Consider the following 24,105-nt stretch of genomic DNA (forward strand, 5'->3'; position numbering starts at 1 on the left):
CCGAACGTTCCAGCACCCCTGGCTGTAGTGTACAGGACGCCTCTAAGAGGTAAGCTCAGGTCACAGAGGGTCTTAAATTTTATTTATAACAATAAGCAACATATTTTTCCCAACTGAAAGCTTTGATTGGTTGCAAAAAAAACAAAACAAAAAGCTTTTTGAAAGAGTTGACTACCTGAGCCACCCTCTCCCCCTTCAGTTACAAATCATGAAAAACCTTTCTTCTTGAGGGAAAGCTGACTCTCTAGAAACATCATTAGTATAGGAGAAAACCTTTGCCTTAGAAGTCACTTTAGTTTTCATATGCAGAACTTGGGGATGAAGGAGGTCGGGAATCTCAGCAGGCCAAGTTGTCCCAGCCTCAGGAGCTGGTCCAGCCCTCAGGCAACAAGGCATCACACCAGTTTTCTCCACTGGGACACTCGTAAGACCATGAGAACCTCCCTCCCGCCCAGCCATGTGTAGGCCCCAGCCGCTACTTGACTGGGGGGAAGCAGATGGACAGGGTTGGTAGTGGAAATAAAGGAGCCGTGCTCTGAGCACCATGTTCCCAGAACCCCCTGCCGCTTTCTGCCTTCTGTGATCCAGCCAGGAACTCCTGACAGCCGGTAAACAGCCTGCGACTCAACGTGGCCCCCCAAAAAAGCTTGTGGACTGCTCTGTGAATGGCTTCTATAGGGGCTCACTGACCAAAGAAACCAAATACAGGGCTCTGATGGTTTAGTCTCTATGGAGACAGCCTCTAGATCTCCCCTAGAACAGAAACTGGGAAATGATATGTGGCTCCTCCTTGAGTTAATTGTGCTGAACAAACGTCCAGAAGATAAACTCAAGGATGTTCCACAGTCTAAGCCCAATAAAACAGGTTGTTTCATAAACCAGGAAGAGGCAAAACAGTCCTCCGGCTCAGAGGGCCTCTCTGTCTCTCAATTAGCTTCCGTTTTATTTGCACTGTCAAAATTTCTTCATATTACCAGAAGAGTTTTAAATAAAATATATTTGAATGAGAGAGATCTCTCTTCTCCTTAACCCATGCAACTGTAAGATTGGGTTATAATGGGCAAGCCTTGGAGGAAACACAAAATAAATTCCTATGGGTAGACTTGGGCTTTATTATCCTCATTTCCTTACTTGACCTTAATTCCTTCTGAGTAATCTTGCATGCACAGGAAAAAGGACAAGGTGTAAACTTCAGCAATGCGGTGATTCAGTCTTTTCAGCAAGTACGGAGAGAGACACTCAGCACAGAGGCTGCTGGATTGAGTTTATGGGACAGAAAGGACCAATGTCAGTGGCACCATGACGTCGTCTGACTGTGAGAATGAAACTGGTTTAGCATCAGACAGACTTAAGGAATTCAGTGCAATTCAGGTTACACACAGCAATTCCACTTCTTATGGGGAGGTGACTGCTGATTGCCTGCAGCAAAAGGAAACATAAAAAGTGCGGAGGAACTGGTCCAACAGGATCCAGTGTTGCCTTATTTGTTTTGCGGCACAGTTGGAGTCGCTGGGCTGGATGAAGCAGGTCCCCACAACGTGAGCACATGATCCACCTTCATAACATCAGAATAATTCACAGTCCAACAGAGTGAAGATTAGCCACTTCCACCAAACACATTTGTGGGTCCAGTCCTGAAAGGGCATGACTTCATAATCATGAATGAGACATCAAGCGTGAGATCTAAAATATGTAGCTAAGCAGAAACCCGTTCAATTTTGTTACCAAGCAGACAAGAAAATGAGAGTTACGTCCAAGTCAGAAGTAAACTCACCTGATTTTCATGTTCTCCAATCAACCATCAGACTTCACAAAACAACAAGCTCCTTTTTAAAATGTTTGAACCCAGGGCCAATCTTCCTCGGCAAAAAGAGGAGGATCGGCAACAGATGTTAGCTCAGGGATAATCTTCCTCATCAAAAAAAAAAAAAAAAATTACCATGCCTCCACCCCACCCCCACCAATTAAATAGAATATCTGAGGGCAGGGTACAGGCGACAATATATGTTAAAAGCTCCCCAGATGATCTTAATATGCAGCCAGGGTTGACAACCACAGATCTACTCTAAGACCCCACCTATTAAAAGTCACATCCCAGTTTCAAAGTTGTTTTAAAAGAAAAGTGCTGAAATATATACACAGTTTGTGGTTGTGCTTGTTCTCAGTTTCTCAGACAGATTTCAACAATCTTTGAAATAAGGTACATAATCTGCACCTAAGCAGAAGTGTATAATACAAGAGCTGCCAACAGAAGAGTCAGCAGAGATGTATCATTTAGGAATGAGCTTGGCTTCAGGTAATTGAATATCTGACTTAAAGAAATGGCTTAAAGAAATAAAGGATCTTTTGTCTCATATAGCAAGTCTGGAAATGGGCAATTCAGAGTTGGTACAGTGGCTCAGCCATGCTAGCAGGGACCCAGGCTTCTTTCTTCTCTATAGATAGGGTTGCCAGATTTAATAAAAACAACAAAAATACGAGACACCCAGTTAAATTTGAATTTCAGACAAACAACAAGTTAATTTAATATAACTATGCCCCATGCAATCTTTGGAACATACTTACTACAATAAAGAGTCTGACTTCATTTTTGACGTTTGCTGACAGTTTTCAAGCCCCATCACCCCTTGCTTTCCCTTCTGCCCCACACCTGAGCAGCTGATAAGAGAGGCTGGGTGCTCCCTCGGTACCAGCAGGAAGTTCAAACCTCACGAGCCCCAGCCCCTTCACCTCAGCCCCACACCTCATCACCACAAAACCCCAGGGCTGTCACCCCTCCCTGCTCTCTCAAGCTATTTTTGAATCTGCTGGGGAGCCTTCCCTGATGTCCCCAGAAAGCCTCATTACGTGAGTCATAAACTTTTCACACCCTCTTGGTATACGTATGACAGCAACAATCTCAACATCTGAACCAAATTTGAGATGGGGGTCCACCCATTTCTGGGGCTGACCACAAAAAGAGAGGTGACTATGACACACTAAAAAACTTATTTGTTGTTTATCTGAAGTTCAGATTTAATTGGGCATCCTATATTTTACCTGGCAACCCTATCTATGGTCCTTCATCTTCATGCCTGTGTCCTCAGAGTTATAGATGGACACTATACCTCAAGGTCTCAAAGCCATGTTTGAAGCAGAAAGAGGCAAAGAAATTTTCCTTTGGGTGAGACTTGGCTTTTTACTGGGGAAGGGAAGCTCTCCTTGGGTGCTTCTGGATGCATCTCATTACGTGTAACTTTCTCGTGGCGGTGTGCTTACCTCAAAAGAGCCTAGAAAATTGAGTATTTTAACCTTTCCTAACAAGAAGAATAAAGGGTTGTAGCTGACTTTTGGAAGACAAAGCCACAGCACCAACAAGGAAGTTGTCTGTGGCCATACGTAATGAGTACAATATCTTTGAAATACCTTCACTTACCCGTAAGCCAGTTTCCCTTTCTCTGAATCCTCTTAGCCTGCGGGGGCTGAGGGGTGCAAATGTCCTCTGGGAAGAAGGATATGATCCTAGGACCTGCATCTTTGACATCAGCTGGGAGCTGTTAGACATGCAGAATCTGAGGTCTCATCTCAGACCTACTGAATCAGCACCTGCATTTTAACAAAATCCTCAGGAGATTGTATGTGCAGTAACATTTGAGAACTGGCCTCGCTCGAAGAACAGTGGTTCTCACATTTGGCTGCCGTCGAAATAACCCAAGGAGCTTTAAAAAATACTGCCCTAGAGATTCTGATTTAATTGGTCTGGGGTGCAGGATTTCGAGAAGCTCTCCAGATAATTCTAATAAGCAGTGAAGTTTGAGAACCCCTGGCCTGGAACAGTGGCTCTGAACCCTGGGTGAGAATTACCTGGGGTACTTTGTTTTAAAACCACCAATGCCTGGGTCCCCATCAAAACAGTGAAGTCAGAATGGGAAGAGGGGTGAAAAGGTGGGACCTGGGCAACAGTATTTCCCAAAAGCTCTCCAGTCATTCTAACGTGTGAGGACCATGCCAGGAAGGGGAAGTGAAAATCTCACATCCTCTGACCTAGTGGTTTGTGGGAAGAGGGAAAGTGGTAGAAGAGTTGACGGTACCACTGAGACAGGAGGGCCGGGTAAAGGGTACTGCCAAGGGCAGGGGGGGCTTTTGCTCTGATGCATATTTCAGACTCCTGGAAGGGGTTACCTCACAAACAGTCGCTGCCCACGTCTGGAAAGCAGCCATGGTAAGATAAACTCTGCAGCACTGCGTGATTAAGCAGGGCGGGGAGGGGGAGGAGGGAGAGGAGAGTTGAGTTGCGGAGTTCTCAATTTCTGAGCTATTCTCGGTTCCCATGTGGTATGGACGGAATGCAGAACTTCCCAGCATGCTCAAGATGGGACTCAGGAAGCAGCTGAATTGAGAGCCAGAAGCACTATCACGGCAGCTGCCACTCAGGGGCACGGTGACCCTCAGCCTCTGCTACTACACCAGCAGCCCAGGCCGAGGGGAAAATGTAAGTCATGGCAGAGCCTAAGACGGGCTTACAGTGCTAGCAAGAGCTGGGGTGAGGCCGAGTTAGCCAGGAAGGGCTTATATGCCCTAAGTCAGCAGAGACCAGTCCACACAGCCACCCACCTGATCTGCAAATGCCAGCAGGGCAAGCAGCAACCAGGCTGATAAGAAATGTTGTTGAGACCAAAGGTGACTGGGGACACTGTTCCAATGCAAACATCCCTCCCATTCATGTCACCACCTCGAGGTCATCTTGCCAGGGCTGATAGTCATAGTCTGCATGGGGGGGGCTGGACGGATTGCCAGCAGTCAGCATCCATTCTGATCCGTCTGGGCCTCTGCCTAATCAGTTGTTAAATATTTTGAATATCACCCCTGAATAAAGCCACCTCTCTCCCTTCTATACCCGGATGCTCCCTTGCCAGAAACACGGAAGGGAAAGGCAAGATCTGAGACAACCCGCTTCACCTATGGAGAATATTTTCATTACTGCACTGGAATAAAGTTAGAAGATTAAGTTAAATAGTTTTCCCAGCACTACCCAGCCAGTAGGGGCACATGAGGAAAATAGGATAGTTGTAGACAAAATAAAGTAGCTACAGGTGTCTGCACATCCGGCAGTAGTGTGAGGAAATCTGCATACTTGCTGTAGACATAAGGATAATCTACTTCCTCTATTAAATGTGTTTCTCTCTACAGATTTATATTTCTCTGTAGATTTATTCAGATTTATTCAATTTTTCTATTAATCTGAAATATTAATCCCTAACATAATGTATTTTTCTCTATCTATGTAAATAGGGGAAGGGAGATACAGAAAATTATGTGTAAGTCAAATTGTTCTGGAAAAAATAAGATCTCTACCAGAAAGAAGGACTGATGGCTACCTGAGGTTATAAACTCCAACCAGAAGGAAAAATGGTCCTCTGTTATGTGGAAAAGCAATGGATTAGCCCAGAATCCCAAGAGGAGAGCTGTTTCCAGACTGGATCCCCATCTCTGGGAGATGAAGCTTCTGGATAATCCCACTACTTTTATTTTACTGGGTCATTCCATGAATATTTATTTACCTTAACTCTGTCAGGCCCTGTTCTAGGACCTGGGGATACAGCAGTGGACAAAACAGACAAAAATACCTAACCTCACACATGGTGCAGTTGCGGGGGGAGGGGGACAGACAATAGACCAAATAAATAAGTAGAAATATAGGATTTGTTATACAGTGTTAAGAGCTATAGAGGAAAATTATACAGAAAAGGGAGACAAGGAATGTCCATGGTGAGGTTACAATTTTAAATAGGGTGATTAGAGAAAACCTCACAGAGGGAGCAACATTTGAGCAACAAGCCAGAGGAGACAAGGAAGCAAGCCATGGAGATATCCAGGAGAAGTGCTCCCGGTAAAGGGAACAGCAGGTGCAAAGGCCCTGAGATGAAAAGATGCCTGGGATGTGCAAGGGGCAGTGTGGGAAAATGGGAGAGTAGTAGGTGAGGTCAGTGACTATATGGGTACAAGCGACAGAAGGACACAGAGCCCGCTGCTCCAACCCAAGCAGCTTCTTTTCCTGCACTTGCAGCTTTCCCAGAGAGCTGAACACAGCAGCAAACCTGCCACGACCTGCACAAAACAAAGACATAGGTTTTTCAGTTTTTTCTTAAGATCCTCATATATTGCTAAGGCTCTCTCTCTAATTGTGAGAAAGCTTACCCCAGATCACTTCAAAACACTAAAGTGCTGGAGAAAACTGAACCTGGACAACTGGCACTTAATATTGACAAAATCCCCCAATTTACCAATCACTTTTGAGCTAATCTGCATTAAAAAATATGGATCATAGCTGATCAGCTCCAATTTGTTACTAGAGAAGATGGTGGACCACATGTTAAATGGCCAGAAAGCAAGAGACTAATTGGGAAGAGAAGAGCGGTGGACATTTGCTGATTATCACTCCAGCATCTAGTACTCTCCCCTCCCCGGCACCCCCCAGAGCTCAAGCTTTCTATTTCCAAGTGGTTGCAGGTAAATGGATTCCATCCCTGACTCTTGCGGGAATATGTGACCGAGGCGAAGCCAATCAGAGCTTTCCATGCCCCGAGCTGCGGAGATTTATTTAAGGAGGCATGTGGCTCTGATCCAGTCAGAGAGAATATCAGGACTCTGATGGAAATGCTGGGATGAAGATGTTTTCTCCCTTTGGATAGTCAAGGTGAGGTATGTGGCTACAGCAGCCACTTTTCATCTGGGGATGAAGAAGGCAGGAAGGGGAGGCAGCCTGAGGACCAAGAAATGGATCTGGAATTGTAATAACAGGGTGAATTTCTGCACCGCTGGACTTCACAGTCATACGGTCCCTATTCAGCCTCAGCACTATTGACATTTTGGGCTGGATAATTCTTTGTTGTGGGGGGTGTACTGTGTATTGTAGGATGCTTAGCAGCATCAGTGGTCTCTACCCACTACATGCCAGTAGCACCCTCCTACCGATGGTGACAGTTAAAAATGCCAGTCTGAATTGGGTTTTTTCTGCCTTCTTGTTTTGGAAGTAGAATGGGCCACCCTGGCCTCCAGAGAGGTTTGATTCACCCACTTTCTCTCCCTCCCACTAGCCAGGTGTGGGAGCTCCAGAGGAGAAGAGAGGCTGAAGTGCCCATCTGGAGTCGGACTCCAGGGAGGATGGAGGGGCCAATGGGTATCCAGCCTCTCTCTGCTGCCAAACGTGGGAGGAACTGAGGCTCTGCTCATCACACCCTGGGTCCCACCACAGGGGCACAAGGCAGGTGAAAAAGAGGACATGCAAACCAGAACAGAGGACCATCCCTGACAATATGGAGGGCAGGGAGGGATATGGCTCTGAAGATGAAAAGGGCCTGGACAGATATGCACAGTGGGGAATCAGCCCATAGGTCTGGCCAAAATTAAATCCTCATGGGGCTTCTTTTAAGGCAACTGATCGGTTATGTGTGGCCCAGCAGAGACCCTTCCAGATTCAGAAACTCTGTTTGATAAAGAGGTTCTTAATTTTTTTATGCTACAGATCACTTTGGAAGTCTGGAGAAGCCTTTATACTCCTTCTTGGAATGTTTTTAAATGCATAAAATAAAAAAACACAGAATTAATAGGGTAACCAATTATAATGCAAGAAAGGTTATCAAAATATTTTAAAAACACGTGTGCCTTAATAATATGTCTTTTTTATTGAGTTAAATGACATCTAGTGGCAGTGCTCAAAGCTTCGTGACTTTGAAGTAGTGATGAATGCAAATTCTCAAGAAAGCTGAAACGACTCCCACATGATATGAAAATAACAATTTTTCACGTATGACAAAGTCAAAGGAACTGCTAATATAAGGTACTTTTTTTGCCTACATTTAGAATTACAAGAAATGCTAAATTTTAGTTAGAGATTAGTAAAAATAAAGTTGTGATTTTTTTTTTTTCCATTCAAGTTAATGGATCTCTTTGATCCCAGGTCAAGAACATTCTGTAACTAGATCAGTGGTTCTTAACCAAGGGCAATTTTGCCCCCTACAGGACATTTGGCAATGTTCTAAAAACACTTCTGGTTATCACCACTAGAGGGGATGGGGTGTGCTACTGGCATCTAATGAGTAGAAGCCAAGGATGCTGTTAAATATTCTACAACGCACAGCACATCCTTCCACAACAAAGAATTATCCGGTCCAAAATGTCAATAGTGCCGAGACTGGGAAACCCCAAACTAGAGGAAGAACACTTGGGTCTGGAAAAACTGCAGTCAGGATGAAAAAGATTTTCTGAAGGGAGTTGGGAAGTCTGTCCCTTGCCCAAACCACACCAATTGTTAGGAAGCCTGAAAAGCATATCACCCTTTCACCCTAAGTGCTGTTGCGTTTGGAAGATGCTTCCAAGGAAACACAATTCAGGGCAGACACAAGGAAAGAGCAGAAGGACAAGATTGATGGGCAAGGGAACAATTATTATTAAACAGTGAGTTATTAAAAGAAAAGCAACCAACCAGTGAAAAGGGCTTTGTGCTTTGATCTTGTTTTTGTTGGTTTTCTATAGGAACTTCATTGAGAAATAATAAAGTGTCTCCTCCCCCACTCCCATCCCAGGAGAAAGAGGCAGGATTGTGATTCTAAAGGTCTGTGCTCCTTAGGACACCCAAATTTCCAAGATGGAAAAATAAATAGCATTTGAGGCAATTATGGCAATGAGGGCAATTATGCTGGATGTCACAAAAAGAGAGGAGTGTAGGCTGGTGCTCAGAGATGAAGTATAGAAATGGGCTGATCTGGGGATGAGAAGCTGGCTTCCCTGAGACTGGCAGCTAATATGTCCCTCCTTGACCAAACTTGAGTCAGGCTCCTCTGAGCCCTGTTCTTGATGGGGCCTCAGCCTTGGGCCCATCCTTCGCCTGCCTTCAGCAAGAATCCTGTCAGGCCACTTTAGCAAGCACAGTCCTACCCCTGCTATCTCCTCTTAGTAGCTGTCTATCTATTGACCCCCTTATTATGGCTATGTATCCCCAGCTGTCTTTGGAGTTGAGTTCAGTCTTTCTCCTCCATTGTAATAGTCTTGAATAAAGTCTTCCTTACTGTTTTAACAAGTGTAAAAATAATTTTTCTCTAAAAGTCAAGGCCCGAGTTCTGCAATGCTGAGGATGGGGAAACGGCCACAGGATGCATAGGGAGGCTGAGCACTAACGGAAATGGCCTTGTGGAGAGCAGTGGCCAGGCTTTCTGTGGCTGAGCCCGCTTTCAGCAGGAAGGACTCCTGAGAGGGGAATCTCTATGCCCGACAGAAGCAGAGGACCAGGGGCAGCTGCATCCTGAAAGAGAATGAGTCACAGAACACATGGGGCCCAGGACAGCCCTCCCTCCACACCCACCGCTCATCTCTATTTTCCACGTAACACATAAGTCTCCAGGATTCTTAAACTTCCTTGGGAAGTTAGGCATAGCATCTCCTCACAAAAGGCATTTCTCACCAACGATAGAAAAGGAGAGACTCAGAACTAGATTTAATTTGATTCAGAAAATAGTGTTATACTTCTTACACTGAGTGTTGGGCAGTGACTTGACGCTGGCTGTGTGTGAGTGTGTATCTGTGTTATGTAGTTCTCTTGTTAATGTCCAATTCTTCTTCACAAAAGGACTGGAGAAACTCTTGTGCAGGTGTGGCTCAGGCAAATGGCTCCACCCTGGTCCTGATCAACGCTTTTCTTGTTTCGTCGTATTGTTGGCTGATGCCCTTCTGTTATACATTCTCTTCTGCACCTCATACCATTTATGTTTGGATTTTTCCACTAATGCAGCTATCACCCAAACATGAACTCCTTGATTCTCCCAGTTATCCAGGTTGCTGGGAAGTTGAGTATCTGTAATCCAGGTGCTGGATGAGCTTCTTTCTAGCCTCAAAATCAAGTTAAATTGGCTGGAACAACCTTCACCCCATCCTCAGTGTAGCAATTACACAACTGATACATAACCAAATCTTTCTCCAAGGTTTAGACAAATTCCCAGGGGGCTTATACGCTTGGGGCTTCTTCTGCCTCCCAGGCTTCTGCGTGTTTCACATGGTCTCTGCCCTGTGCCATGTAGAACCAGATGTGAAATACACAGCATACACTTCCCACACACAATAAAACCCACTCAAACACAGCATTCATGAGCCCAATTGACCTTACTGAATAGCTGGGGGTAATGGGTGGGGTCGTCACATCTTGGACAACATAAGATAGACATTTTTGTCCCCTCTAGTCTTTTACTGCCATCAGGCAATGTCCTCCTTTCAGCTCTTTTATCTGCTTCTCTCCTCCCCTGCTCTTCTCTGGTTTCTCTATAAGTCAAGCAGTGCCACTGTCTCCAATGCCAACCCCCAAACTTGTTTAGCCAAACCTATAAGATTTCTCTTCAAATCATGGCCTTCCATTTAATAAGACCCCCCACAGGAGAGGTGTGTGTGTGTGTGTCCATCCCACATATGATGGGAAACCCACATCTTTCATAATATCTCCAAGTTCTTGCTTCTGTCAAATTCCCCTTCTCTACTCTGCATGACAGCTCTAATATTTTCCTTTTGTATCACCCCAATCACTTCAATCCTCTCAAATACTATTTAATTTAGGTTGTGCATGTAGTATACTGCTATGCTGACAACAAAGAGTGGGGGACAGAGATTATATTGCAGCACAGCTCCACAAACAACTTAAAATTGAATATGAGACATCCTTGCCCATAAAAAACCTTTGGCCATTGTAAAGGCCAAGATAGTTCCAAGTGTTGTTGAGGATGTGAAGCAACTGGAATGCTCATACTCTGTTGCTGGTTGTGTCTTTGGTTATATCCATTTAGGAACACTGGCACTATTTACAAAAGCTGAACGTACACATACTTTTTGGCCCTGCAATTCCACTCCTACCCATATACATAACAGAAATGCATACATATTTTCACCAAAAGACACGTAGAAAAATGTTCATAGCAGCACTGATCCTAATAGCCAAAAATTGGCAACAACCCAAATGTCCATCGAAAGTAGAATAGATAAATAATCTGTGGTATAATTATACAGTGGAAGACTACAGAAATGAGAATGAATGAAATACAACTACATACAACATGGATGGATCAAACAAACATATCAAGTGAAAGAAGCCAGGCACAAAAAAGTACATACCATAGGATTCCATTTATAGAAAGTTCAAAAATAGCCCATACTAATCCATGGTGTTGGAAATCAGGATATTGATTACTAACGGGTTAATGACTTGAATAGAGAATGAGAATGGCTTCTGAAATTATGGAATGTACCATTTCTTGATCTGAGTGCTAGTTACACAGATGTATTCACTTCGTGAAAATTAGGCTATGTACTCATGACTTGTGTACTTTTCTTTATGAATATGTGAGTAAAGGGTTAACAGCAGGCCTGTACTCTTTTTCTCTCAGACCTAGACCTGCCTGGGAGGATTTTAGCTTTGCTCTCTCCCAGCACCAGTCCCTTGGTTATGTCCCAAGTTAAGATAAATTTGAAATGTTGAGTATCAGGGCCAGACACATGTTTCATACACTGTGAAATCTCCGATCTGTGGGACAGAATGTAGGCTGGAACACCTGTGAACTGTAGGTCTACGTGAGTGGTGGCAAACCAAGGGAGACGCTTCTTTGCATCAACACGAACCCCATACACCATGGCCTCATCACCAGCAATCATACACGCTCTCCAGGCAGGTGAGGAGGGCCCCAAGCATCTATGCACATGGAGAATTGGTGGGCTTCTGTTGACACTGCTGTGCGTGCTCTCTTTCCCATCCTACATTCTTCCGAAAAGCTAAGCAAACTTAGTGCTGAATTAAATGCTGTTGTGTCTTGCGAGTCTGACTGCCAGTCAAACATGTTGCCAGTTCAATGGTGGAACTATGTATTGTACCTCAATAAAAAGTTTACTAAAGAAAAAATTACTTTGGCTGTTCTTGCCAAAAGGTTATTTACACTGATCATATCTTCTGCTTGGCCTCCAAATTCTTTCCAGTTTTCTCAGCTTCCCCTCTCTCCTTTGATCTCCTGTCTTCTCCTTTTTAGGGCTCTCACCCACAACCAGCCCCTAAACTTCCTATTTATTTCTTAGGCAGAGCTGTTTAACTATTGTACTATCGCACCCCAAACTAGTTAAGCTAACCACAGAGAGCTCATACCAATAACTAATACTAAGATTGGTTGCAAAACATAGTTCCCTTCCAGGAGAAGTTGTGTGGCTGGAACAATTTTTCTTTTTCTAGATAGAGAGTGCTGAATCAATGTCCATAGACATTTCAAATTCACACATTATCTGGAGTCTTAGTTACCTACATGATAGCTCCAGTTATTCCTGTTCCTAATTTGGTATCTCGAACTTTCCTGAAATGTGAAAACAAAAGGAATAGAGCTTGCCTACCACCACCAATATATGCTCTTAAAAGTGCCAGCTGCTGCCATATGACCCCCAGGAATGAATTATATCTGGGTATCACTCTTTGCTCTGTACTCTGTCTCCCTGCATTGCATCAATAGTGATGGAAGATGCTCTACAGTCAGTCCTAGCTTTTCAGTGTTTGGTTTTTTTGTCCTTTTTCTTTTTGGGGGAGTGGGGACTTCCAAGCCTATTAAACCCCGAGAAAGACACCTTACTGTGTATGTTGGTACTACTTATTTCCTATGTCATAACGTTAACCTTCCCACCCTTGGCTTCTGCTGTTAAATAGTCTCATGCCTCTTGAGCTAGATTTTCACACATGTTACTTGAACTAAGGTCTCAGTCATAGGAGTCTCTGTCTCACCTCCTTGTAGCAGGAGTCATGAGGAAGAGGGATGTCATAGTCTCAAAAACAGCAGAGTATCTCATACAAATATTTCTGAGACCATCACTTGAATCATCAAGGTTGATAATTCTTGTGCCTGATGCTCCTTATTTCAATGCACATTTATTGAGTACTATTGATATTCAAAGATATCATTCTTAGAGTGGGGAAAATATGACTTAAAAGTCACAACTACTGACAGCCAGCAACTTAGAATCTAATGAGAATCATAAAAAATGTTCCGCCAGAACCATGATGCAGGATGGGACAGTATGCAGACAAGAGGCTCCTGTTCATTGTTAAACCGCGTGGTAATGACGCTGGTGCTTTCTGCAGCACCCTTCTTCCTGTGATACTTCTGAAGCACTTAGAATGATAAAGATCAATTTCCAATAATGCCTATAAACGGTGCATGAGAAATTAAGATTTAATTACGATTACTACTTATTTCATCTTGAATTCAAAACCCTGGACTTCAGAAATAACGGAGCTTGAAATAACATTTGGATATCTTGTTTTTGCCTCCTCTTGTTCTTTTGGAAAGACCAGGTCATCTTCTAGAAAGCTACAGGAGGTACTTTTTATGACAAAATGAGGCTTCTTAAATTGTCCAATTTCAAGTGTACCAAGTGTGAAATCGCAGAATTGAGACTCAGGCTCTGAATTGTCCCTGACAATGGATAGCACTAGAAATAGAAATGTCACCAGGACCTGTTCAAAGAAAACCCTTGATTATGTCCCAAAACAGTGTTTAAAACTGGAATACAAAAAACTGTCTCCCAAATAATCAGATATGTACAAAAACAATTTGTTAAATAACATAGGGAAGACTATAAAAGACTGTTCCAGAATGCTCACGTTCATGTGGTTTCTTATGGTGCATTTTCTGTAAAGATCTGTACAGCTCAAAAGCATGAAATTCTGCAGGGGAGGCTCCTTTATTCCATGAGTTGGCAGAATTTATTTTCATCTTCTATGCATGGAACACTGAAGTAAAGAATGCCACTCCTCTTCAGGAATGAAATTTCCTCAGCCCTGTAAAGGATCAGGTTGTCATGTACCCTCAGGCGCTCTCAGGGCTATTCTCATGAAGAGAGCCACTACGAAGACTGCTATGGAGCCTTTTTTCCTTCTTCACATATGAGACATGAAGAATATTACAGAAAACTAAGAGTTCAGAAGTTCTTCTCAAATATACATGTAGAAAAATTGTCAAAATATTCTTAAATTTTAAAAAGTTTGAAAATCCTGTGATCTTTGCACTGTTTCCAAGAGTCAGCAACTCTAAAGGAAGATAGTCACCATCAGGGACCCGTCACACGGTTTCTTTTTGTGACAGTTTTGCAAGATGATCCTCTGGGGTGGCATTCCATTCAGGTCACCAGGTTTCTGCAATCTCTGTGAGAACCTGCAGCAGCTCAGCAAATGTAGGGCGGCCGTTGGGTTTCTGGAAAAACGAAACAGAAGTGGTCAGCTCAGCTTAAGACTCACTCAGACATCAGCTCCAGGACTCACTGGCAGGGACCTGGATCCAGGCTGGTTCTCCACAAACAGAAGAGGAAGATATTTTGGCTGACACACAGGACATGATTGGCAGCTAGGCAAGGCATGAGTGTGAAAATGTAAGAGTAGAGAGCACTGCAAAATTAAAATGGCTAGAGCAGCAGAGGCTAGCCACATGCAGCTATTTAAATTTAAATTAATTAAAATTAAAGCAATGTTTAAATTCAGTTCTCTGTCACACCAGCCATTTTTCAAGTCTTCAATGGCTAAGTGTGGATACCCAATTGGACAGCACAGATAAAGCACATTTCCATCATCAGAGAAAATTCTATTGGACAGCACTGCCCTAAGAGATCTATTTGGATGACTCGATATGCATGGGGTAAAGGAACAGCTGAGAGAGAGGGGGCATCTAGAGTATCTAGACCTGAGGCTTTTGTAACATTAAGAGTTTCTTCAAGAACCAGAAAGATAAGACTTGGAAAATGAACTGAATTCTTCGGATGAAAGCCGTTGTCAGAATGGATTAATGACTTTGCAGTGAGAGTTTCAGACAGAAATAGTACTTCTTCTGGTTCTCAGGGATCATTACCGAGAAACAGACACCTTTTCCTGCCATGATGGAGTCCTGGGGTAAGATCTGTGATAATCAGGTAGGTTCTTAGATGCTGGGACTGCCAACCTTTGCAGGAAAGTAAGGGACACTCACCTCATGCCAGCAGCTGTACATGACTTCATATATGGACATTGGCGCCAGGTGAGGGCGGTACAGCCTGAAACCTTTAGAAATGGCTTCCACAACTTGCGAATTTGACTTATTTTCAAAAGGCATTTTTCCTTCTGTAAAAACTTCCCACATCAAAACTCCTACAAATAAAATACACAAAAACAAGAAGTTAGAGAGAAATGGTTACTTGGAACTGAAAGAACTGTTTCAAACTACAAGGCACTATTTTCCTCTTCCAGCCTTTGAGTTATAATCATCCAGAATGAGAGCAATTCAGACCATGTGCATCTTAGTTTTTGAGCAGGCCTGCAGTCTGAAAATATTTCAAGTGAAACAATGCCTTTTCTTTTCCACTGGTCTTGACTATCTCCCTGTTGGAATAAAGTGCTGGCAGTATTTTCATTTCCAAGTATGCTCATGTCCCCACACCCTGAACTCAATAAACCTTTCTGCCATTCCATAGAAAATGACAGAGCCAAAGCAATACTGAGAAAAAAGAACAAAGCTGAAGGTACCACACTACCTGATTTCAAACTCTACTAAAAAGCTATAGTAATCAAAACAGCATGGTACCAGCAGAAAAACAGACACACGGATCAATGGAACAGAATTGAGAGCCCAGAAGTAAACCCACACATCTATGGGCAGCTAATCTTTGACAAGGAAGCCAAGAATATACAATGGAGAAGAGAAAGTCTCTTCAATAAACGGTGTTAGGAAAACTGGACAGCCACATGCAAAAGAATGAAAGTAGACCATTATCTTACACCATACACAAAAATTAACTCAAAATGGATTAAAGACTTGAATGTAAGACCTGAAACCATAAAACTCCTAGAAGAAAACATAGGCAGTACACTCTTTGACATCAGTCTTTGCAGTATCTTTTTGAACACCATGTCTCCTCAAGCAAGAGAAACAAAAGAAAAAATAAACAAATGAGACTACATCAGACTTAAAAGCTTCTGCACAGCAAAGGAAACCATCAACAAAATGAAAAGACAACTTACCAATAGGGAGAAAATATTTGAGGTGTTAATATCCAAAATACATAAAGAACTCATACAACTCAACAACAACAAAACAACCTGATCAAAAAATGGGCAGAAGGGCCGGCCCCGTGGCTCAGCGGTTAAGAGCGCGTGCTCTGCTGCTGGCGGCCCGGGTTCGGATCCTGGGCGCGGACCCATGCACCGCTTCTCCGGCCATGCTGAGGCTGCGTCCCACATACAGCAACTAGAAGGATGTGCAACTACGACATACAACTATCTACTGGGGCTTTGGGGAAAAATAAAAAGGAGAGGAGGATTGGCAATAGATGTTAGCTCAGAGCCGGTCTTCCTCAGCAAAAAGAGGAGGATTAGCACGGATGTTAGCTCAGGGCTGATCTTCCTCACAAAAAAAAAAAAAAAAAAAGTTGAAAAAAAAAATGGGCAGAAGATATGAACAGACATTTTTCCAAAGAAGATATACAGATAGCCAACAGGCACGTGAAAAGATGTTCAACATCACTAATTATTAGGGAAATGTAAATCAAAACTACAAAGAGATATCACCTCACACCCATTAGAATGGCTATTATCAAAAAGACAGGAAATAACAAGTATTGGAAAAGATGTGGAGAAAAAGGAACCCTCTTATACTGCTGGTGGGAATGTAAATTGGTGCAGCCACTATGGAAAACAGTATAGAGATCCCTCAAAAAATTAAAAATAGAAATACCATATGATCCAGCTATTCCACTTCTGGGTATTCATCCAAAGAACACAAAAACACTAATTCAAAAAGATATATGTGCCCCCATGCTCATTGCAGCATTATTCACAATAGCCAAAACTTGGAAGAAATCTAAATGCCCATCAACAGATGAATGGATAAAGAAGATGTGGTATATATGTGGATATGTATATATATAAAATATACCACACACACACATATATATATATATATATATAATGGAATACCTCTCAGCCATAAAAAGATGAAATCTTGCCATTTGCAACAACATGGATGAACCTTGAGGGTATTATGCTAAGCGAAATAAGTTAGCTGAAGAAAGACTATTACCATATGACTTCATTCATACGTGCAAGATAAACAAACAAACACATAGATATGGAGAACAAACTGGTGGTTACCAGAGGAAAAGGGGGCAGGAGAGGGCAAAAGGAGCAAAGAGGCACATGTGTACAGTGATGGATGGCAACTAGACTTTAGGTGGTGAACACGATGCAGTCTATACAGAAATCGAAATATAATGATGTACACTTGAAATTTATAAAATGTTATAAACCAATATGACCTCAATAAAATTTTAAAAAAATAAAATGGCAGAATTGTGTGAGCCTCTGCTGCCTGCTAAGGCCAAGAGTTTACCAGCCAGTAGATGGCATGTGTTCCCCTCCTCCCACTGAAAGATTAGACTGCTGAGTAGAGCCCCAGAATATCTAGCAGGGGCTCTGTACACAAGTAGGTGTTCAATAATCATTGATTGGTTGACTGATTAGTGAAATTCATTTAAGGTTCCCAATTTGAGTTTATTTAATTATTCACTTATTCTACAAATATGTATTAGGTATTGATTAGAGGCTGGGCCTATGCTAGAGCCAGAAGATTCTTAAGATGAGACCAGTTCATGTGCTCAAGAAGCTCGCTGTCTAGTGGGGAAGAGAGACAAGTGGTCAGGTAAAGCTCAAGGAATTCTAATTTTTCTGCAACGACTTGATGAGGTTCTTGTGTTGCTATCCATTGGTCTCACAACTAAACTGCTCTCCAGTAGAGCTTAAAATGTCACCTGCCCAGACTACCACATGTCAGTGGAGAGCTAATGAGATCAATGATACAAGTTAATCTTATCTGGACAACAAAGTTCACAACCTTCTGAGGTTGCAGCTATCTCTCCACACCCAAAAAGCCATCCAGAAAGGTCTGGGTGAAAGAAAATAGATAGATTATCACACATTTATTGCCACTTTTTGAAAATCAACTCAAAGAACAAACTCCATTGGACATGGGTCTACAGTGTCCCTTTCTCAAAGAACATTGTCCAATATAAACATCAATTGGCAGACGCCAAGGAGGCCTATGCCTAAATTCCACAAAATTTGAAGGTAATGAAGTGAATGAGGTGGTGCTGCTTAGTAGTTAGACAATGAAGTTTTTCTTACTACACTCAAAATTCACTGATGTCATATGATCAGTTTTCCTTGCAAGTCTCTGTGATATGGAAAAGTTGGCTGAGTTTGTTTTCTAGATCAGTAGACTCTTTGTTACAGTTTTATAGCAAGTACTCAATGAGAAAGGAAAAGATCCAAAAGGCAGAGTTAGGTAAGGTTTATGACACCCATTGCCAAAGACAGCCTGGATGTGTTCAGAACACCTAAAACAGAAGCACAGTAGAAGACTTTTAAAAAATGCTACATGAGAGGGGCCGGCCCAGTGGCATAGTGGTTAAGTGTGTGCGCTCCGCTTCAGTGGCCCAGGGTTTGCAGGTTCAGATCCTGGTCATGCACTGATGCACCGCTTGTCAAGCCATGCTGTGGCAGCGTCCCATATAAAGTAGAGGAAGATGGGCACGGATGTTAGCCCAGGGCCAATCTTCCTCAGCAAAAAAGAGGAGGATTGGCATCGGATGTTAGCTCAGGGCTAATCTTCCTCTCACACACACACACACACACACACACACACACACAATGCTACATCATATTAAGAATTCAAAGTTAAAAGAGAATGGCCTGTTTCATTAAATCAAGTTCCATCAAATGAACATCAAATTCACTTACCAAATGACCAGACGTCAGATTTGCTGCTGTACTTGTTGAAATGAAAAACTTCAGGAGGGGACCACTTGATTGGGAACTTGGCTCCAGAAGAACTGATATATTCATCATCCAAAACATATCTACAGTCATTGGATTCAAAGCACGTTGTGTTAATTACCTCCAAGTTCTGATTACTTCAAATCCCTTTAGTTACCTCTGAGTCCCAACAAAGTATTTATACCCCAGAAAGGTTCTTATACCCTCTCTTCTAGTTATCAAAGTGGGACAGTATCCCTCATAGTGTTTCCTCCCCAAATCAACCCTCAATTGTGCTTATTTTATTTGGGTCTCAGAAAACCACAGCAATTCTTCAGTCCCAAACATACCCTACTGATTATATTAGTTATGATAAATTCTGAATTCTGCAAAGAAGCATGCTGAATGCTCTAACAACCAAGGTTATAAAAAGGAAATAAAAGATAAATTATAATGAAAAAATAAATTCAAAGTTGGATGCCTTATTTTATTTCTTTATGCATATATTTTTTGTGAGGCAGAGAAGGGGAAAATGAAAGTATTTGAACATAATATATTTGAAGTGAAAAATCTCCAATGCTTTAGAATCGAAATATGGATATGGATATGGAAATGGAAAGAAATCAGTAAGAACTACCATCTCCTTTAAAAAATAACAACAAAAAAAATTAAACCGTCTCTCTTTTTTGAGAATTGTATGCAGGAACATCCAAGTATGGGAATCTGCAGAAAAGAGATGATAGCTAACTTGTGCTGTGTAGCCCCTTGAGGATGCAGTAGAGTATTTTTGAATTGTTGATTAATGCTTCCCCACACTACCGCTTTTTTTTTTTCACATGCCCTACCTTACTCTATCTTTAAGCCCTTTATTGAGCCAGAGGTCATCCTACTAGGGGAAAGAATGAATAATAGAAAACAAAAGGAAAAGAGCCATTTTTCATAGCTTTTGAGTTTCCAAAAGCTTTCCAGAGAAGGAGAAGGACTGAATTATTAACAACATATTTGGGAGAATGGATCATGAATAAGAGTGAGATCTCCCTGCCACCACCACCATCCATCCCTCTAGAAGAAGATCCTGTGAGCTGGGAGGTGGGGGAGAATAGAAGGGAAGGGAAGGAGTATTTGACATTAGTGGGTGGCTGAGATAGGGTCCTGTACCCTGCACCCCACAAGGGCTGCCCAGGTCACAGAGCAGGGAAAGCAGACCCCACTCTCCCATAATAGGTTTGAGGGATACAAGAGCAAAACAGACCTGTGCCCTCTTTCCCAGGTCAAGCCCCAGGAAAGGCAGAAAGATTCCAGAGAACAAATAGCTGTGGATGTGCCTAGGTAAGTGAGGCCTTATATAGCCCAATGTAGTTTTCTAATCATAGAGAATGTCAGATATAAAGGAATCTTGCAGACAGAAATTTGGGATGAGTCAGCAGCCACTCGTGTGGATGGCCAGCCAAGGACAAAACAGGAAAATGGTGGTTGCAAGGAAGCCAGCGTCAATGGATAACAAGGACCAGATAGGCCATCTCCTTACCAGGGCCATGGCCCCATGAGACACACAGAACTTGGATTCTGACCCTGAAGAGAGTCAGAGAGAAACCCCAGATTCACTGGGATTAAATTTCTAGCAACCTGAAGGAAAGGGGCCTCAAATATAAACTGTATTGAGTTGTAGAAAATAAAGTTAGATTTTCCACGCTCCTGAGTTGTAGACTTACAGTCAACTACTACACTTGATAATAGAAATGCATGATGATGACATAGAAAAATCAGAGCTGAGCAAATAAACTGATGCTTTTTTCTTTCAGAAATAAACGTATCAGAAAAGCTTTTTTCTTAACCTTACACATGTGATGTGTAGACTGAGAACTTCTTTTTAATTTTAAAATATGCCACAATTTTCTTAATAATGACCTGGAAGAAGATCAGAGGAAGAGCCCACGGTATCTGTTTACCTCACAGCTAAAATGGGCGCATGTCCTAAAATTCAAAGTGGGTAAGTGGGCCATATAACCACATCAACACTTCTCTCAGAGGAAAAAAAAAAAGCAATGCTATTAACATTTTCAGTTTGTCAGTAGACAAATGTAAGATTCCCTCTTATGAGTAGACAACAACAACAAAAAAATCATGTACCTTGTCATTCCAAAGTCCGAAATTTTTACTACACTTGTAGAACTGACCAAACAGTTCCTTGCTGCCTATAGAAAGAAGAAAAGACCCCAAGTTTGAACACAAGTTTTTCTTTCAAGAGTTTCTGCTCTGTTTCCTTAGTGTATTTGGGCCACTGCACTACTTCTGTGTGTGGGCAGCCATGCTATTTTATGGTGATGCCTGTCGATGCTATATATGATTCAATGTCTCTGCCCTTACATAATGGATTTTAATGTCTTCGAAGAAATAACAAAAAAATGAGAAGAAATTTTACACTTTTTCCTTTTTAAAATTTTTATTCTTTCTCAAAGAGTATCCTTGATAAATATGAAGATTAACTCAATCTAAGAGATGATAAACTATATCTCTTGGCACAAAAAATAGTGTGTATTTTAAAATTTATCCTCATAAGCAAAAGAGAGAAAAGCCCACTATGTGTGAAAAAGGGATAATCATTATATATCTTTGGGATTTATAATTACTAATACAAATTAAGAAATTATATTTAAAAACTTTAAAAACTATACATTTCACTGACTATAATTATTTACAATGATAATTTCACATTTCTTAAAATTTCCACAGTGAACTAAATATGGTACTACATAATGCAGGGACAATCTATTTGATGCCACAACAATCCATTTTCAGTCAGCTTAGTCAAGAAAATCATTGATTTGATTATTTAGCCTCATGTAGGTCAATGGTTCAATAGAATTTTTCTCTTTTCAGCTAATTTGTAGTTCAGTTAGTCCAAAAACAAAAGCAAGAAACTTGAAGTGGTAAGCCAGAGGAGCCAGTTTGGAAGATGTTGACAAGCGCCAGCAATATCTCGAAGCCAAACCACAAGGCAAGCCCTTGCCAAGGAAAAGACGCATTGTTAGCTGATATATTTTAAGTGGCATGTAGGTGGATAAAATAGAACACAGGTGAAAGTGATCAAGAAAGAAACCAAGGGTAGGAGAGACGGTGAGAAGCCACCTGGAGCAAACAGAATGACCAGAACCGTCTCCCAACTGAGTTTTGAATTCTAATCCTTATCAAGAAAGACAAACCTACAAAGCCTAGGAAAGTGAGCTAGGTGGGAATGACGCCATATCCATCCATTCGAAAATTTGCTCGGTAGCTACTATGTGCTGGACACTGGGGAATGTGCCACAAGGGATGCAAAACAATGGCCTACGTAATAGCAATAGTTGGCATTGCTGAGCTCTTGTATGTGCCAGGCAGTTTCAAGTGCTTACACATATTAATTCATGTAATCCTCCCAGCAAGCCTATATATGGGAGGTGCTATGATTAATACTATTTTACTAGTTAACTATCTTGCCCAAGGTCACACAATTAGTAAGAAACAGAGGCAAGATTTCAACCCAGGCAGTCTAGCTCTAAAGTTGTGGTTCTCAATGTTGGCTGCACATTGGACTCACCAGAAAGATTTTCAAAAAATACTGATGGCTAGATTCCACCCCCCGAGATTCTTATTTAATTGGTCTGGGGTATGGTCTGGGTATCACGATGTTTTAAAAGCTCCCAGGTGATTCTAATGAACAGACTCAAAGTTTGAGAACCATTGCTCTGTAACCTGTGTTCTCATCACACTGTGCTGTAGCTCAGAACTCTGGGCCTTGATCTCAAGGAGTTTAGCATCTAATATTTATGTAAAGAATGTAAACAATCAACTATCATAGGAAGCAATAAATAACAAATGTCGTGAGAGTTCTAGGTCGCGTGTAGGACGAGCAATGTTGTGGTGATGTAATTATTACCAGGGGTCAATGTAATTTTCCTTCTTTCTCTCTCCAAAGTGTTCGAGACTGAATGATGAATAATATGGTCACCCTGGTCACGCGTGACGGAAGTACAGGATTACCTCTAGGTGACAGTATCAGGGACTTCTAAGAGAATTCTCAAATCTCATTGGAGTTAATTTTTGGACTTAGAAATAAGACGTGGAAGGACATAGAAGGAATACTGTGAATATCAGAAATAAAAATGGAGTGAATAGAAAATATTTTTCAAGGGGAGGTAGCAAGGCAAGAAAGCAGAGCTGTTAGCATTTGGGGCACGACAAGCTTCGATCTTCTTTTTTTTTTTTTTTTGTCGGACTGTTGTGAGCATTACAGAACAGAATGATTTAGCATTTCTAGTCCTCCTCAATAATGCCAGTAATGCTGCTGTGAAACTTTTACAACCAAACCACCTCCACATGGGACAGTTTCACCCCCGGGAAAGAACCACTGGCGCTTGTTCTTCACTATTGTACCTCTAATGCCTGGCAGAATGCTCGGCATATACTAGGCTCTCAACACACACACCAGGTACTCAATGCATATACTAGGCGCTCAATACATATTTGATTATTGGTTGAAACGACCAAAGGTAGAAGGAAGCAAAGAAGAGAGGGAGGGAGAAAAGTAAATTAGTTCTAGTTGGTTGATTAGTGTGGTGGTTAATTAGTTCAAGGCATATTTAGAGTAACAGCTTTACTTGGCTACGGCATCAATGGGCAATTAAAAATGAAGTTACGTTTCACAACGAATTTCATAAATAGGAAAATGTTTAAAACTTAAGCCAAAGGATGCATTATTCAAAGTATGGAAAGTTCTAAATTTTCATTTCTTCTGAATATAAGCAGAACACATAAAATAATCAGTGAATTTGCACCATACTTACTAAATCCCTATGAATAAAGCAGTTTCTCTCCAAGTACTCCATTCCTTCACATATATCCTGGCACACACTCAGTAGCATTTCCTTCCTAAGCTGTCCTTTTCTCTCTCTGAGATAGTTAAGCAGGCAGCCATTTTCCATAAATTCCGTCACAATATAAAGAGGCTTCCGCTGTGTACATACTCCATAAAGCTGAACTAGCCTTGAATGAGATAATTTCCTGTTGAAGAAAAACATACACAAGTAAGCAGTATCATTTCTGCATTTTAAAGTATTTGGACCCAACTGGTGACATTTACCATCTCTATACAATTTTCCTCATCAAGATATGATAAAAATTAGCCCAACCACAGAGAAAGTAGAAAAGTTCCCTTTCCACTTTATGTGCTGAGAAAATGGGGTCAAGAGTTTAAGCAGTACTTCCTAAGAAGCTGTAGATACAGAACAGTACATATCCCGTGTTCTGTT

At 41.8% G+C, this 24,105-nt stretch overlaps 1 protein-coding gene across 2 annotated transcripts in view; it reads right to left on the bottom strand.

Annotated features, from left to right (window-relative positions):
• Window positions 1–13,287: 13,287 nt before the first annotated feature.
• Window positions 13,288–24,105, bottom strand: part of TXK (TXK tyrosine kinase) — a 58,890-nt gene continuing 48,072 nt past the window's right edge. For both annotated transcript variants that reach the window (XM_014787135.2, XM_087434271.1), the window contains 5 exons: window positions 23,641–23,857; window positions 20,948–21,012; window positions 18,803–18,921; window positions 15,003–15,160; window positions 13,288–14,237 (listed from right to left, as the gene is read on the bottom strand). In XM_014787135.2, the coding sequence (XP_014642621.2) occupies window positions 14,169–14,237; window positions 15,003–15,160; window positions 18,803–18,921; window positions 20,948–21,012; window positions 23,641–23,857 (628 nt within the window). In that variant the 3' untranslated portion in view covers window positions 13,288–14,168. The remainder of the gene's footprint in view (window positions 14,238–15,002; window positions 15,161–18,802; window positions 18,922–20,947; window positions 21,013–23,640; window positions 23,858–24,105) is intronic.

Source organism: Ceratotherium simum, chromosome 8 (assembly GCF_057802395.1).
Source record: "Ceratotherium simum simum isolate JZ-2026a chromosome 8, ASM5780239v1, whole genome shotgun sequence".
NCBI classification, from domain to species: Eukaryota; Metazoa; Chordata; class Mammalia; order Perissodactyla; family Rhinocerotidae; genus Ceratotherium; species Ceratotherium simum.